The 16,864-nt window shown below is 41.0% G+C and overlaps 1 protein-coding gene across 2 annotated transcripts in view; it reads right to left on the bottom strand.

Moving 5' to 3' along the window:
* Positions 1–4,553: 4,553 nt before the first annotated feature.
* The window catches only part of LOC105484247 (von Willebrand factor), a 186,210-nt gene continuing 173,899 nt past the window's right edge, over positions 4,554–16,864 (bottom strand). For both annotated transcript variants that reach the window (XM_071072329.1, XM_071072330.1), the window contains exons 48-52: positions 9,304–9,402; positions 8,055–8,183; positions 7,514–7,553; positions 5,444–5,541; positions 4,554–4,876 (exon numbers count right to left, since the gene is read on the bottom strand). In XM_071072329.1, coding sequence (XP_070928430.1) covers positions 4,688–4,876; positions 5,444–5,541; positions 7,514–7,553; positions 8,055–8,183; positions 9,304–9,402 — 555 coding nt within the window. In that variant the 3' untranslated portion in view covers positions 4,554–4,687. The remainder of the gene's footprint in view (positions 4,877–5,443; positions 5,542–7,513; positions 7,554–8,054; positions 8,184–9,303; positions 9,403–16,864) is intronic.

The raw sequence follows: 16,864 nt of genomic DNA, 5'->3' as shown, positions 1-16,864 counted from the left end.
AATTTGGTACTGATGGAACGTATCTCAAAATAATGAGAGCTATTTATGACAAACCCACAGCCAATATCATACTGAATGGGCAAAAACTGGAAGCATTCCCTTTGAAAACTGGCACAAGACAGGGATGCCCTCTCTCACCACTCCTATTCAACATAGTGTTGGAAGTTCTGGCTAGGGCAATCAGGCAAGAGAAAGAAATAAAGGGTATTCAGTTAGGAAAAGAAGAAGTCAAATTGTCCCTGTTTGCAGATGACATGATTGTGTATTTAGAAAACCCCATCATCTCAGCCCAAAATCTCCTTAAGCTGATAAGGAACTTCAGCAAAGTCTCAGGATACAAAAGCAATGTGCAAAAATCACAAGCATTCTTGTACACCAGTAACAGACAAACAGAGAGCCAAATCATGAATGAACTCCCATTCACAATAGCTTCAAAGAGAATAAAATACCTAGGAATCCAACTTACAAGGGATGTAAAGGACCTCTTCAACGAGAACTACCAACCACTGCTCAGCGAAATAAGAGAGGACACAAACAAATGGAAGAACACACCATGCTCATGGATAGAAAGAATCAATATTGTGAAAATGGCCATACTGCCCAAGGTAATTTATAGATTCAATGCCATCCCCATTAAGCTACCAATGACTTTCTTCACAGAATTGGAAAAAACTGCTTTAAAGTTCTTATGGAACCTAAAAAGAGCCTGCATTGCCAAGACAATCCTAAGCCAAAAGAACAAAGCTGGAGGCATCACGCTACCTGACTTCAAACTACACTACAAGGCTACAGTAACCAACACAGCATGGTACTGGTACCAAAACAGAGATACAGACCAATGGAACAGAACAGAGCCCTCAGAAATAATACCACACATCTACAGCCATCTCATCTTTGACAAACCTGACAAAAACAAAAAATGGGGAATGGATTCCCTATTTAATAAATGGTGCTGGGAAAATTGGCTAGTTATGTAAGTAGAAAGCTGAAACTGGATCCTTTCCTTACTCCTTACACGAAAATTAATTCAAGATGGATTAGAGACTTAAATGTTAGGCCTAAAACCATAAAAACCCTAGAAGAAAACCTAGGTAATACCATTCAGGACACAGGCATGGGCAAGGACCTCATGTCTAAAACACCAAAAGCAACGGCAACAAAAGCCAAAATTGACAAATGGGATCTAATTACACTAAAGCGCCTCTGCACAGCAAAAGAAACTACCATCAGAGTGAACAGGCAATCTACAGAATGGGAGAAAATTTTTGCAATCTACTCATCTGACAAAGGGCTAATATCCAGAACCTACAAAGAACTCAAACAAATTTACAAGAAAAAAACAACACCATCAAAAAGTGGGCAAAGGATATGAACAGACACTTCTCAAAAGACATTCATACAGCCACATGAAAAGAAGACATTCATACAGACACATGAAAAAATGCTCATCACTTGCCATCAGAGGAATGCAAATCAAAACCACAATGAGATACCATCTCACACCAGTTAGAATGGCAATCATTAAAAAGTCAGGAAACAACAAGTGCTGGAGAGGATGTGGAGAAATAGGAACACTTTTACACTGTTAGTAGGACTGTAAACTAGTTCAACCATTGTGGAAAACAGCATGGCGATTCCTCAAGGATCTAGAACTAGAAATAACATTTGACCCAGCCATCCCATTACTGGGTATATACCCAAAGGATTGTAAATCATGCTGCTATAAAGACACATGCACACGTATGTTTATTGTGGCACTATTCACAATAGCAAAGACTTGGAATCAACCCAAATGTCCATCAGTGACAGACTGGATTAAGAAAATGTGGCACATATACACCATGGAATACTATGCAGCCATAAAAAAGGATGAGTTCGTGTCCTTTGTAGGGACATGGATGCAGCTGGAAACCATCATTCTCAGCAAACTATCACAAGCACAGAAAACCAACCACCACATGTTCTCACTTATAGGTGGGAACTGAACAATGAGATCACTTGGACCCAGGAAGGGGAACATCACACACTGGGGCCTATTGTGGGGAGGGGGGAGGGAGGAGGGATAGCATTAGGAGATATACCTAATGTAAATGACGAGTTAATGGGTGCAGCTCACCAACATGTCACATGTATACATAGGTAACAAACCTGCACGTTGTGCACATGTACCCTACAACTTAAAGTATAAAAAAAAAAAAAGTATATCAAGTAACTTGGCTCTAAGAGGATCCCAGGATTCCAGAGCAGGCAGCCTGCCCTGGAGTCTGTGGTGTAACACTCTGCTATTCTGCTCCTTTCTATCCTTAACAACCCCTTTTCTCCCTGTCTACTTCCAGGGACGGTTCTCATGTCTTTTCAGTTCCCAAACGATTGAAAAATGGTCACCACTGCTCCTTCACATTCATTCCCTTTCTTCTTTCCCTCCAGCAGTTTCTTAGTTTCTGTATACTCCTTCCTTGAGACTCTCCTTAAAACATCCACTTTGGGGTGCTCTGTCTTGCCTGGTCTGAGGGTGAGTAAAAAAGAGGGTCCCTGAAACCAGGTACAGACAGTGCCTTTGGAATACCTGTAAATAAAGGAAGACTGCCGAGACACTGCTCCACACACACTAGCTCCAACAGTTTCTCTTCCTGCATCCTTTTTACCCAGCTCCCTTCCATTGTTTTGGATTTTTTTTTTAAATAATCAAAACATGCAGTTTTCCGATTCAGTTTTTTTCTTGATGGTAAAATGTGGTATCAGTAAACACAAGAAGTTCAAGCCAGCAAGACACAGGCAGCTGGAAAATCAACAACCTATGCTGCAGAGGTAGCCTTCCTGCTGAATTTATCTGGAGCTGATGCCTCCAATAACACCTTGTCCCCAGCTCCAGTGTTAGGCGATCAGTCAGAAGAGTGACAGTTAATTCCTTGTCCCTGGATCTGGTTTCCTACCAAGAGAGACCTTAGAGGCTACCCAAAGTTGGGAGTGGGGTGATGGATGGAGAGACAGCAACCTTTGAACCTTAGTTATATAAAACTTTTGTCCATTCTTCCTCCCCTCTGCCTCACTAAACTTCCCACCAAGCCTACTCAGCATCATCTATGCCATTTTCCTGTAATGTGGCTTCTCTTAAGGTTAAGCTCAGGCAATAACAGAAGAGGTAGAAACTTAGGGATGCGGCAGTCACTGGTCCCCATGTCAGTGTGGAAAGAGTGGAAGCAACAGGGATTGTGTGGCTCTGATGGGATGGCCTGGGAGTTCTTATCCATGTGTCAAGACACCTGGGTTCCCAACCCGGTCCTGCCACCCAGCAGTTATGACCTTTGGCAAGTCACTTGAGTTCCCTGAGCTGCTTTCATCACTTGTAAAGGAATGGACAGTGGACTAGATGTCTAAGTCCCTTTTGACTCCATTATCCGGTACTTTCAATGAGCTGAGTCTCTCCTGTGTCAAAAGTATTTGGAATGAAAATCAATTCTTCATCAAATTCTTGTAATCCAGGACATCCCCTTCTGTCTTATGGGCATTCTCTCCAGCAAGAGTCCCCAACAATCTTGCCAGCACGTACATGAAAACTCTTCCATAAATTTTAAGGAAAGACCATCTCTAACTGCAAGGGACAGTACCAGTTAGTGCTTTGGGGACTGGATGATGTTTGGTGTTATCTACACCACTTCCCCTTCCACTGAAGGATGTCTGGAGTACGTAGGGCCTTGGCATCAAGCATAAAGCCTGAAAGAAACCCTGCTGGTCCAGCCCTCACAACAAAGGAAATCCCTAATGCTCTGCTGTTAACATTAGAGTCTTATTCCCCACCAAAAGCCTTGATTTCCCCAGTTATTCTCGCCACTTCTTACATGATTATAGAGCAATTTAGTTACCTAAGGACTTGCAGGCCGTATTTTAGGCTGAGGTTGTTTATCCTCACCACCTTATGAGTGAGACTGACATTCCTGTTTTCCAAATGAGGAAACTGAGTCTGAGAACAACTAAGAGCCTTGTTAGAGGCCATGCAGCTAAGCAAGGGCCATGTGTGGAGCCCAGGTCTGCCTCCAAATCTGGGGCTCATGCCCTCAGGCTGAGCTGGGGGACCACACTACTGCCAGGTCCCCGTCAGTCCTCAGCACCTCTCCCCCTCAAAGGGGCCAACTATGGGTACACAGGAGCTCTGTGAGCCATGGACTAAGAGAAATCCTTGCACACCTGGTCTGATACCTTCTCCACATTGCCAGCCGCGTGACAACAATAGTTATCCATCTCAGCAGAAGCCTGGCTCCAGGACCCACCCCTCTGCTATGTTTGGAAACCCCTCCATGCAGAGACCGGAGAACCCAGTGTTCCTGGGAAATCCCTTTTACTTCGTGCTACGTTTCGGAAAAGGCCGATGCCACACTAGGCCTTTCCCACCCCCGGAGGCAAAGACATCACTTCTCCCCAGAGGTTGGCAGTATCTCACACTGACACTGAGGCTTGCAGATGTGGCCTGCGCTTCCTTCCTCAGAACCAGTCTCGGAACTCAGCCCCTGCCCACCGTTGCCATCTCAGCCCTAAGACACAGTGCACCAGCAGCCTTCTGCAAGCTAAGAGCTCAGCCTTTATTGTGGGCCCAGAAAGGCACAAGAGCAGAACATGCAGAGGACTGGCAGCACTCTGGCCTGTCAGGCCAAGGCAGGCAGCAGCAGGCACCCATGCAGCTGCAGCAGCCTCACTTGCTGCACTTCCTGGGGGAACATTCGCACTGCATGGCATTGAGAACCTCGTGGTACACAACAGAGCCATTGGTGCAGTGCAGGGGAACCTGCATGGGCTCCGTCCGTGTTGGAGAGCAGCAGGAGCACTGGTCCTGCACATCGTTGATGTCAATGGAGTACATGGCTTTGCTGGCACATTTGCCCTGCAAGAAAGCAGAGGAAGATGGGAGCTTCACAATGGTGGGAAGTCCTGACCTAGGCAGGGCTCTGGGGCAGCCTGCTTTCTCCCTGACCCCTCCAAGCGAGGCAGATCTGATCTCACCCAGAAGCACCCAGGACAGCTAGGCAATTTGTAAAGGAAGATCATAGGTCTGACATGTCCTCTTCTCTATGGTAATATCGTACCCACATCCCTCTAGCTGCAATTTTTATGCATGTTAATGCATAAAATGTTTTATGCCTGATTATGCATGTTTTATGCAGGACATTTTTATATATGTTTGATCTTCAAGAATTGTGGTCTCCATCTTGCACAAGTAACTCTCCATTTTCTGTAAGAGATTTGTTCTTTCCTCCGTTTTTGTTTTTTTCCTGGAGTCAAAAATTCCCAGTTACTTCAATAAAACATTTACTTTAAAAAAAAATGCTTCCAGTTTTCCTTCCCTTCCCTGCAAATTTTCCAGATCCTTCCAGAATGTAACTAAGGACAGGTATCCAAACACGGAGGCTCAGCCCTCCCCACCCAGGCCGTATTGAAGCAGAGCCCTTACCTGGCAGTAGTGGATATCCACCTCTACTTCGGACTTACAGCTTCCCACCTTGACATACTGCAGCCTGGCAGTGATGTCACTGCACTCGGGCTCCTCACCTACAGGACAGGTGAGAGGTGAAACTTGAGGACTGGCTGGGGTTCTAGAGAACACTCTTCAGCCCCAGTGTCCTCACTGGGCTGGAAATAGGTCCCTTTCACAGTAACCAAATAACCAAAGCCAGCCACAAGGAGGGAATTCAGTTATCCTGGTTCACCTCAGCTGTTCCTGGCCTGAAATATGCAGAGATATAGTTACTGCTAGACTTAACTCACTTAATGGCACAATTTTAATTGCAGAAAGAGCCTAAATTCACTGTGCTATGGTGATGTAAAATGAGTAAGACTCACCTTTATATCATTGTAGACTCTGAAAACCAAATGGCTAAAGCAACCCTCTTGTGCTTGTAACTACATTCAGAAGCTAATGGGCAATGAAGTCGTCAGTAAGTATAATTACTATCTATCCATTCCTGCCTTGGGGTAAGAGGAAAGGCAAAGTCATGGTGATAGAAGGGCATACCCTGCCTCTCTGGGGACCGAGAAGATCCCTAGGCACCTTTGTGAAGGCCTCTCTTTGGGTACTGCTGACTTCAGGTTGCTGACATGGCTTTCCTTTCACACAGGGGTTAGTGGCATTCAGATCGGAAGCTCTACTTGGCCCACCGGGAATTCGAAAATGTAATGCCAGCTCACCATTCCAATCTGAACACTGGGAGTTCTCTCTCCTTAGATGGCTCCAAATCTACATCAACCCTAACTACATGTGAGTCTGCCTCCCCATTTCCAGATAACTTCATTGTACAGGGAAAGCCTGCCAATTACATTAAGAGGATGAATCTAAAAAACACATTTAGGCCAACATACTATATTAGGTTGCTGTGGATTTAAATCTCTGAGCCTGGCTTATATTGTCCTCATTAAAATCTCGAAGGCTCTTGAATGCGTTGACCAACAAAGACCCTTAGCGGTGGTTTTGTAGGTAATAGTCTCTTCACCAAATTCCACGTGCAGTGTGTGCCTAGAGATAATTCTTCTTCTCTGATGGTTTCCTGACTTCGCATTCTTAAACCATGCAAATGGGAATCACAGAAAGACATGCTTTCAGAGTGTTTCCTCAATCTGAGATTTGGTTACAGCAATTGCAGGGGCTGTCACAGTAAGCCATCAAGAAATGAATGAATGACTGAACACGGAAGGTATTCATGTTTTCACTCTTCCTTTCTCTACGTGTAAACAACCATGCACACCTGTGAACCTAGGACAAAAAAAAAAAAAAACCCTAACCTAAAACAAAAAATATTAGTCCAGGCAAGTAATTCTATATTTAGAAAATATGGCATTAGCATTGGGATCCTGAAAGTTATTTGTGCTCATAAACACAAGCATGTATGGGAAGAACACTGTCTGATGTGCAGATTTGTGTCTCATCTCCAAAGCCGCTGCTGTGAGTAATGAGAACCAATCAGTATGACATAACTATAAGGTCAAGAGGACTCCGAGTGAAGAAGAGGGGGTGATAAACTTAGACCAGCACCCATGGCACATGCGGGCTGTTGTTAGTCAGCTGGTGGCTTAGCTTTCTCTGAGAGATAGCTTTAGCACACTCATGAATAGACATGTGTTGAGAGTCTACTCTTGTCATGATCAGAGATCCAAGGTGCCTGTCTTTAAGAAGCTTTGGTTGGAGCGGGAACATATTGTCCCAGGATAGGACTATGAGCAATCAAAGATCCTATGAGGGGAAAGGCACGTAAGAAGCTGGAGACAGGAGGGAGTTTGCAGGAAAAGGGGAAAGAGATTGTTCCACGGGCATCTAAAAGGGAGCTCAAGAGGGCAGTCTGATGACATCCAAGGAGGGGAGGCTGCTCCCTGCAAGACTGAACCAGTGGTCAAGAAATCTCTTTCTGAAATAAAGCTTACTGCAAACAACAGTCATTGGCTTGCTAACGGGTTTCAAGGACCAAGCTGCAAAGAGCCCCTAGACTGCTCTGATGGGTTTCAAGGGACAAGATATTAGTAATGTACTCACATGTGTCACAGCAGGTGCCCGGAATTTTCATAATTTTACCCTAAGAAAACAGCAAAGTTGCAGGTTAGACACAAACAGTACAGATAGACAGCTTTCGGGTCACTCCGGGCCAATGTTTAGCTCTGAACTCACAGCCCTGTGCTTAAGTGTCCACATGTAAACTATGCTTTCCTATCATAAATGTGAGCAGCTTGACCACCCTCCCTGACCAGGCTGAAACAATTTTGATTATTCTGAATTCTCTTCCAAATGAGTCATCAGGATCTTCATTACCAGGGAGACTAAGAATCCGTTTGATCTCACATCTTCCTATACAAGAATCACACACACAGCCTCCCTCAAGGAAAATATTTTTTTTAAACATCCCATATTGCAGAGAATTTTCTCTCTCCATAGGCTTTGATTTCATAATCTCACTGATTCTTCAACGAGGCCAGAGATTTGCCTCAGACACTGGGATATTACGCCAGAGCTGGGATCGACGCTCTTCAGAAGGATCGTGTTCTTAGAGATGGAGACAGTAAAGAGGATGAGTACTCACTCCCTCAGCCAGACACTTGTGTTCATCAAAGGGCGGGCAGCCTGTGACCCTCTTCTCCCAGAAGTACTCTCCTCTCTCATTGACCTTGCAGAAGTGAGTATCACAGCCATCCTGGAGCGTCTCATCACGCTGGAAGGTAAGAGGAGGAGTGGGTTAAGTCAGAGACAGTGTTTGGTTCACAAAGCCACTTCAAACCATGAGCTTGACTCCATGGAGTTGATGAAACAATCTGGAGGACCATGAAGCAAGAACAAGACAATGTATAACAAAGCCCCCAAACCCAGAACACAGACCAGAAGTGGAGTCCCAGTTTCACAGCTTGTATCCTATCAACAGGGCTGCTTTGTAGACTCTTCCGACCAGTTAAATGCTTGAAGGATTGGGATATAGCAACAGCAAACTGGCTAGTCGATAACTGAACGAGAGTTGAACCAAGGGCACGACCTCCCAGCCCCACCAGCTAGTCCGGACTTCATAGATCAGAGTTTGTTTCACCCTGATGGCCTGTCCAGTCTTAGAGACTCCCAAGGCTAGAGAAAATCTTAAAGATCAACCACTGCCAGGCTGGGCGCGGTGGCTCACACCTGTAATCCCAGCACTTTGGGAGGCCAAGGTGGGCAGATCACAAGGTCAAGAGATCGAGACCATCCTGGCCAACATGGTGAAATCCCACGTCTACTAAAAATACAAAAATTAGGCTGGGCACAGTGGCTCACGCCTGTAATCCTAGCACTTTGGGAGGCTGAGGCAGGCAGATCATGAGGTCAGGAGATCGAGACCATCCTGGCTAACACGGTGAAATCCCGTCTATACTAAAAATGCAAAAAAAACCTAGCCGGGTGTGGTGGCGGGAGCCTGTAGTCCCAGCTACTCGGGAGGCTGAGACAGGGAAATCACTTGAACCCAGGAGGCGGAGGTTGCAGTGAACTGAGATCACGACATTGCACTCCAGCCTGGCAACAGAGCCAGACTCCATCTCAAAAAAGAAAAAAAAAAAAAAAAAAAGATCAACTCCAAATCGTGAGGCCATACACCAAGTACACTCCTATCAAGAAGAGCAACAAAGTAACTAAAGAGAAAATTCTGCGCCTGCAATAAGTCATCTATCTTTTCTTTATATAATCAGAAAGTAGAAAAAGAAGCCAATACTGAACACCAAACTTAGTCCCTCTTTCTTGAAGAAAAATTTCCAAAAAGGGAAGCAAGATGGTGATATGTGAGGGAGCCCCTGCGTTCAGCTTGCTCCTACCTTCAGTGTCATGATCTGTCCTCCTCTTAGCCGAATGGTGCAAACTGTAGGCAAACATCTCCCACAACATTCACCTGTGTTATTTTCTTCCTTGTAACCCTGTATCCAGAGGGGGAAAAAGCAGCCACAGTCAACCTCCTTAAAACATCCCAATTATAAGTAGGCTTATTTTGCTGGCCTCTCATCTCTCCTATCCAGTAGTTTCACCTAGAATTCGGAAAGTCAACATCCATCCAAGTAGCTTTTGTTCTCAATCCCCTAGGTAGCATTCCTTCCCTCTGCATGTGTACATCTCACTCAAGCTGCAGCAACCAGACCTATTAAATGAGACCTTTTCCCTGAGCTTCAGACTTACAAATTCAAATGTTTACTGGACATGTTATTGTCATCTTGAGACTTGCATCCAAAAGGAAATTTGATTTTTGCCTCAAATCTCATCCTTCTCTGGTATTCCCTATTTCGGTAAATGGTGTTAATCACCCAGTCTTTCAAACAAGAAATCTGAGAGTTATCCTTGACTTCCCCTTTTTTCTCATCCCCTGCTTATCACCAAATCTTGCCAAAAATTTATCTCAAACTCATCCATTGCTTGTCATGACCAGTCTCCTCTTTTCATCATCGAGTCTAAATAACTATCATCTACTAGGGACTCTTGTGATAGTTTTATTTTGTCTTCCTACCTTCATTCTTGCTACCCTGTTACAGGTTACCAACAGCTGCCAGAATGACCTTCCTAAAGCCTATGTCTACTCTTGTCCCTCCTCAGTTTAGAAACTTTTGATGAAGGTCTGGCTCTAGTTATGGCACAGTGGACTGTACTGGACTAACCCTCCTGCAGACGATGATTATAAACAATTGAGGAAATATTTAAAGCAACTGTTCAAAAGCACTGGAAGAAGACCAAAATCAAGAAGAAAGTCTAGATTATTTGATCCTTGAAAAAAGGAACCATAATGGACAAGATGCATGTTTAAATGGCTTTTCCCATGAGAGCCATCTGTATGGCACTGGACAGCCAGAACTCAAGCAGAAAACGGTAGTTGTATTTGCCTGAGGACTCAGCAGACAGAGTTTGGAACTGCTAGAATAGCTGGAAACTAAAGGGGAAAATGCCAGAAAAGAGGAAGTCAGAAAGAAGCCCCTAAATCTGCATGTAAACTCCTCCGAACTGTTTGGTTGATCCCTTAATTATACATCTATAGGTGAGCCTACAAGGAGCCCAGAGACAAAACAGCAGCTGGAAAGCTCAAAGACCTGAACAGAAACTTCAGTTGCCACACACCACACAGGACAGAGTCCGCAGTCTGAATTCTAACAAGTTGGAGGGGCTAGGTAAACACCCGGGTTTCCACTGGAACTTCATAAGGGACAAGCCTTCAGGGTAAACGCTGTGTCTCAGGACTAAAATATTCAGCCTACAGCTAAGAAAAATGCAGAACTAGACCTTCCCTAATGTAGTTTAAGAATCAAGACTTCTATAGTTCAAAATGAACCCCCAATAATCTAACCACATTCTAGAACCAAACTTAACCTTTACTATAAAGAAAGCAGAATTAAGAGTCTCTTCAACATATCTTCCACCAATGTCTGATACATTAAAAAAAAAAAAAATTCATGCAAAGAAATAGAAAAATTTGATATATACCAAGAGAATTATCACTCAATATAAACAGACACAGAAATGGCCCCAATATTGTAATTAGCAGGCAGGAACTTTAAAATAGCTATGATAAATATGCTAAAGAGTCTAGAGGAAATGATGGATATAATGGAAAAATAGAAAGGGAATTTTAGGAACAATCTGGAGACTATAGAAAAAAAATCAAATGGAAATCTTAGAACTAGAAAACACAATACTCTAAATCAAAAATTAACTGGATTGGATTAACTGCAGATAGGACACAAGAAAAGAAAGGATCCTTGAATTTTAAGACAGATCAATAGAAATTACCCAAACTGAAGCACAGAGAGGAATAAAGGTGCAAAATATATATATATGGAGCCCCAGGGACCAATCGAATAGTATCGATGGTTTAATAATATATAGTCATGAGCCAAAAAAGAATGTTTCAGTCAACAACAGACTGCATGTATGACAATGGTTCCATAAAATTACAATGGAACAGAAAAATTCCTATCACCTAGTGACTTCAGAGCACAACACATTACTCACATGTTTGTGGTGATGCAGCTGTAAACAAACCTACTGTGGTTCCGGTCATATAAAAGTATAGCACATACAATTATATACTTGATAATAATAAACAACTATGTTACTGGTTCATCAATACTTTTACAGATACTCCTTATATTTACTGAAAACATAAAAAGTTAACTGTAAAACAGCCTCAAGTAGGTCCTGCAGGAGTATTTCTGAAGAAGGCATTGTTATCACAGAAGATGACATCTCCGGTAGAAGACTGATATTGATTATTCCAGTCCTGTGTAGGCCTGGACTATTGTGGTGCTGAGTTCTCATTTTTAACAAAAAAGTTTAAAGATTAAAAAATGCCGGCAGGGCATGGTGGCTCACGTCTGCAATCCCAGTACTTTGGGAGGCTGAGGCAGGCAGATCATGAGGTCAGGAGAGCTAGACCATCCTGGCTAACACAGTGAAACCCCATCTCTACTGAAAATACAAAAAAAATGAGCCAAGTGTGGTGGCAGGCACCTGTAGTCCGAGCTACTCAGGACGCTGAGGCAGGAGAATGGCATGAACCTGGGAGGCGGAGCTTGCAGTGAGCCAAGATCGCGACACTGCACTCCAGCCTGGGTCACTCCGTCTCGAAAAAAAAAGAAATGCCTATAGTTCCACTTGTCTGGGAGGCTGAGGCAGGAGGATCAGTTGATCCCAGGAGTTTAAGCTGCAGTGAGCTATGATAATGCCTATGCATGCACTCCAGCATGGGTGACAGAATGATACCCTCCTCTCGATTTAAAAAAAAAAAAAAAAAAGTTAAAAAAAATTAAAAATTTTAAAAATAGGAAAAAGCTTTTAGAATAAGAATATAAAGAAAAAATAATTTTGTACAGCTGTACAATGTGTTTGTGTTTTAAGCTAAGTGTTATTACAAGAATCAAAAAGCTTTTAAAATTTAGTGAGCTAAAGTTAATTTACTATTGAAGAAAGAAGAATATTTTTTAGTAAATTTAGGGTAGCCTAAGTGTACAATGTTTACAGTCTATAGCAATGTCCTAGATCTTCGCATTGACCCACCACTTACTCTCTGACTCACCCAGAGCAACTTCCAGTCCTGTACGCTCCCTTCTTGCTAAGTGCCCTATACAGGTATGTCATTTTTATCCTTTGTATGTTTTTTACTGTACCTTTTCTACATTCACATGTATTTAGATATACAAATGCTAATCATTGTGTTACAGTTGCTTACAGTATTCAGCACAGTAACATGCCATACAGGTTTGTCACCTGGGAGTAACAGGTTATACCATATGACCTAGTTATATAGTAGACTAGACCATCTAGGTTTGTATATATTCACTCTATGATCTTTGCACAACAAAAATCACCTAACGATGCATTTCTTAGAACATATCCCCATTGTTAAGCAACACGTGAATGTACATGTAATCAGTTTCAGAAAGAGAGTAAAACAAAATGGAACAGAAAAAATATTAAAGACATAATAACTGAATTTTTTCTCAGTTTGATCAGTAAATCAACCCACAAATCCAGGAAACTATGAATCCAAAATAGAAAAGGTATGAAGAAAATTACTCAAAAGCATATACGCAAGCTTCTGAAAACTAAAGAAAAACCGTTAAAGCATCCAATAGAAGGGGGGAAATGCAAAAAGGAAAACAATAAAAATGGTGGCTGACTGGTCATCAGAAATAACACAAGCCAAAAGACAGTCAAACATACTTAAAGTGATGAAATTTTTTAAAAACCTGTCAAACCTAGAATTCTATATTCAGTAAATGAAGGCAGAATAGAGAGACACTTTCAGATAAATGAAATCTGAGAAATGTGTTGTCATCCAGCCCTGCACTAAAAGTAGTTCTTTAGGCTGAAGGGAAATGATATAATATGGAAGTTCAGATATATAAGAAGGAAGAGCACTGAAAATTATAAATACGTAGATAAATATAAAACATCACTTTCAGCTCACTTTTTAAATTCTATATAAGACAAATGACTGTTTAAAGCAAAAATAATAGCAATACCTTGTGGAATTTCTCTCTTCTTATGGAAAAGTAAACTATATGACCCAAGTACAAATTGTGGAAAAAGCATATTGTACATGAAATGTTATATTATTAAATCAAAGTGGACTGTGGTAAGTTTAGAGCAACCACTAAAATAGTAATATGAAGAAATACAAAGAAAAGGTCAATAGAAGAGATATAATACTAACAAAAAGAAAAAAAGGAAAAACTCAATTGAACCAAAAGACAAGAATTAACAACAGAACAAGTAACAAAGAAGACAGCAGATAAAATGAATAACAATAGATTTAACCCCAACTATATCAATACTTACATTAAATGGAGATTGTCACCTTTAGATTTTAAAAAGCAACACTCAATTAGTATGTTGTTTTCAAGAGATGCACTTTTAATTTAGATAGATAGGTTGAAAAGAAAGATATAATAGACAAATTAGCCAAAATAAGAAAGTTAATATAAGTGTATTAATACCAAACAAGGCCAGTGTGGTGGCTTCATGCCTATAATATCAGCACTTTGAGAAGCCCAAGCGGGAAGATTACTTGAGCCCGGGAGTTCGTGACCAGCCTATGAAACATGGCAAAACCCCATCTCTACAAAAAATACAAAAAATCAGTCAGGCGTGGTAGTGTACAACTGTAGTCTCAGCTACCTGGGAGGCTGAGATGGGAGGATCACCTGAGCGCAGGAGGTCAAGACTGCAGTGAGCCATGATCACACCACTGTACTCCAGCCTGGAAGACAGAGTGAGACCCTGTCTCAAAAAAATAATAAATAAACAAAAAAGATTACTCTTCACTTAGGGAAAGGAGGTAAAGGATTTTTATCTGTTTTCTTTCACTGATTTGATCCCTCTGCTTCGATAAATGATAATAGATGCTATATATGTTGAATGAGTGAATAACTGACTGTAATTCTTAGTTTGTTATCTTGGTCCATTGTTGTCAAGCTTAGATAGGACTAGAGACAGCTTAAGATGAGGAATTTTACCAAAAATAAAGGAGGCGACTGGGTGCGGTGGCTCACACCTATAATCCCAGCATTTGAGAGGCTGAGGTGGGAGGATTTCTTGAGCCCAGGAATTCATGACCAGCCTGGGCAACATAGCAAAACTCCATCTTTACAAAAAAATTAATTGGACATGGTGGCGCGCACCTCTAGTCCCAGCTAGGTGGGAGGTTGAGGTGGGAGAATCACCTGAGCCTGGGAGGTCAAGGCTGCAGTGTGCCATGATTGCGCCTCTTCACTCCAGCCTGGGCGACAGAGTGAGATCCTACCTCTAAAAAATAAAGGAGGTTATTTTATAATGACGGAAGAATAGATTCATCAAGACATAAGAATGCTAAACATGTACGCGTCTACAAAGCTTCATAATATGTGAAGCAAAAATGGATACAACTAAACGGAGAAATAGGCTAATCCACAATCTTAGTGATTTTTATGTTCTCTCAGTAATTGATAAAAACAAGTAGGAAAAAGATAAATGAAGACACTGAGGATTTGGAAAACTATAAAAACCAGTATGACCTAGTTGGAAATAAACTATTATGTTCCAAAACTGCAGAGCACACATTATTCTCAAATGCACATGGAATATTCACAAACATAGACCACATTGTGGGCCATAAAATTGTAAACATGGATAAACAGAGACTGACTAGATAAAAAAGTAAATAAATGTCAAGATTGTGAAATTTTAGAGATTATATTCTATGACCAATTTCAATATAACGAAATTTCAATATAATGAAATTATGTCTATAATTTCATTATATATAATTATGTATATATACACATATAAATTATGTATATAATTTCATTATATTGAAATTAGCAACAATGAAGTATTGAAAAACACACCATCACGTTTGGAAATTAAACGAATACTTTTAAATCAAAAAATAAATATTTTTATCTAGAGATAAAAACAATATATCAAAATCTGAGGAGTAGAGCAAAAACAGTTCTTGATGGAAAATTTATATTTTAAATGCTTATATTAGAAAATCATGAGCTAAGCTTCCATAGTAAGATGCAGTAAAAGAGCAAGTTAGACCCAGTCATTAAATGATAAGACATAATAAAAATGAGGGCAGAAATCAATAGAAAAGAAAAATATAAAAAGTAAAACAAAGGCAAAAGTTGGATCTTTGAAAGATAATAATATCAATATATAATAATATATAATAGACGAAGTAGTCAAAATAAGAAAATCTCTAATCAAGAAAATAAAAAAACAAATTATCAATTTTAGAAATAATAGAAGGTTTACAACTGCACATTCCACAGATGCTAAAAGTATAATAAGGAAAAATGTTATAAACAACTTTGTGTAACTAAATTTGACCAACTTAAATACATGAGTAAGTTCCATGAAAAACCGATTTACCAAATTAATTCAAGAAGAAACAGAAAATCTGTCTTTCCATTTTAAAAGTTGAATTTTATATATAAAACTTTTCCACATGAAAAGCTTCAAGCCTAGTAAGCTTCACTGATTAAATCTGCCAAAAATTTTAGGAAGAAATAATACCAATTTTACATAAGCTCTTTAGAAAACACCATATTTTGTTGGATCTAGCATAACCCTGACATCAAAATCTAACAAAAGCATTCAAGAGAAGAAAATTAGAAACCTATCCTTCTTAACATAAACATAAAAATCCTTAACAAAATACGAGCAAATGGATCTAGCAGCAGATGTGAAACAGGATAACACGTCATGAAGAAAGCAATCAATCCATACAATTCCTCATGTTAACAGAATTAACGGGGAACCATATGGTCATCTTAAAATATATAGCAAAACTTTTTGACACAATTTAAAACCCATTCATTGCAGAAACTTAGCACTAAAAAAAATAGAAGAGAACTTCTTCAATATTCCATAAGACAGGAGGCCCCAGTACCGGTCCGGTCCATGGCCTGTTAGGAACTGGGCTGCACAGCAGTGGTGAGCAGCGGGCCAACAAGCGAAGCTTCATCTGTATCTACAGCCACTTCCCATCACTCACATTACCAACTGAGCTCCGCCTCCTGTCGGATCAGCAGCCAGCATTATATTCTCACAGGAGCCCAAACCCTACTGTGAACTGCACATGCAAGGGATACAGGTTGTGTGCTCCTTATGGGAATCTAATGCTTGATGACCTGTCACCATCTCCCATCACCCCTAGATGGGACTATCTAGCTGCAGGAAAACAAGCTCAGAGCTCCCACTGATTCTACCTTATGGTGAGTTATATAATTATTTCATTAGATATTACAATATAATAATAGAAATAAGGTGCGTAATAAACATAATGCGTTTGAATCACCCCAAAACCATTCCCCCAACCCTGGTCCATGGAAAAACTGTCTTCTGCAAAACTGG

The sequence above is a fragment of the Macaca nemestrina genome, chromosome 10, assembly GCF_043159975.1.
Source record: "Macaca nemestrina isolate mMacNem1 chromosome 10, mMacNem.hap1, whole genome shotgun sequence".
NCBI lineage: Eukaryota > Metazoa > Chordata > Mammalia > Primates > Cercopithecidae > Macaca > Macaca nemestrina.
Note: the sequence above shows the minus strand (reverse complement) of the source record. Positions and strands in the feature narration are given on the sequence as shown.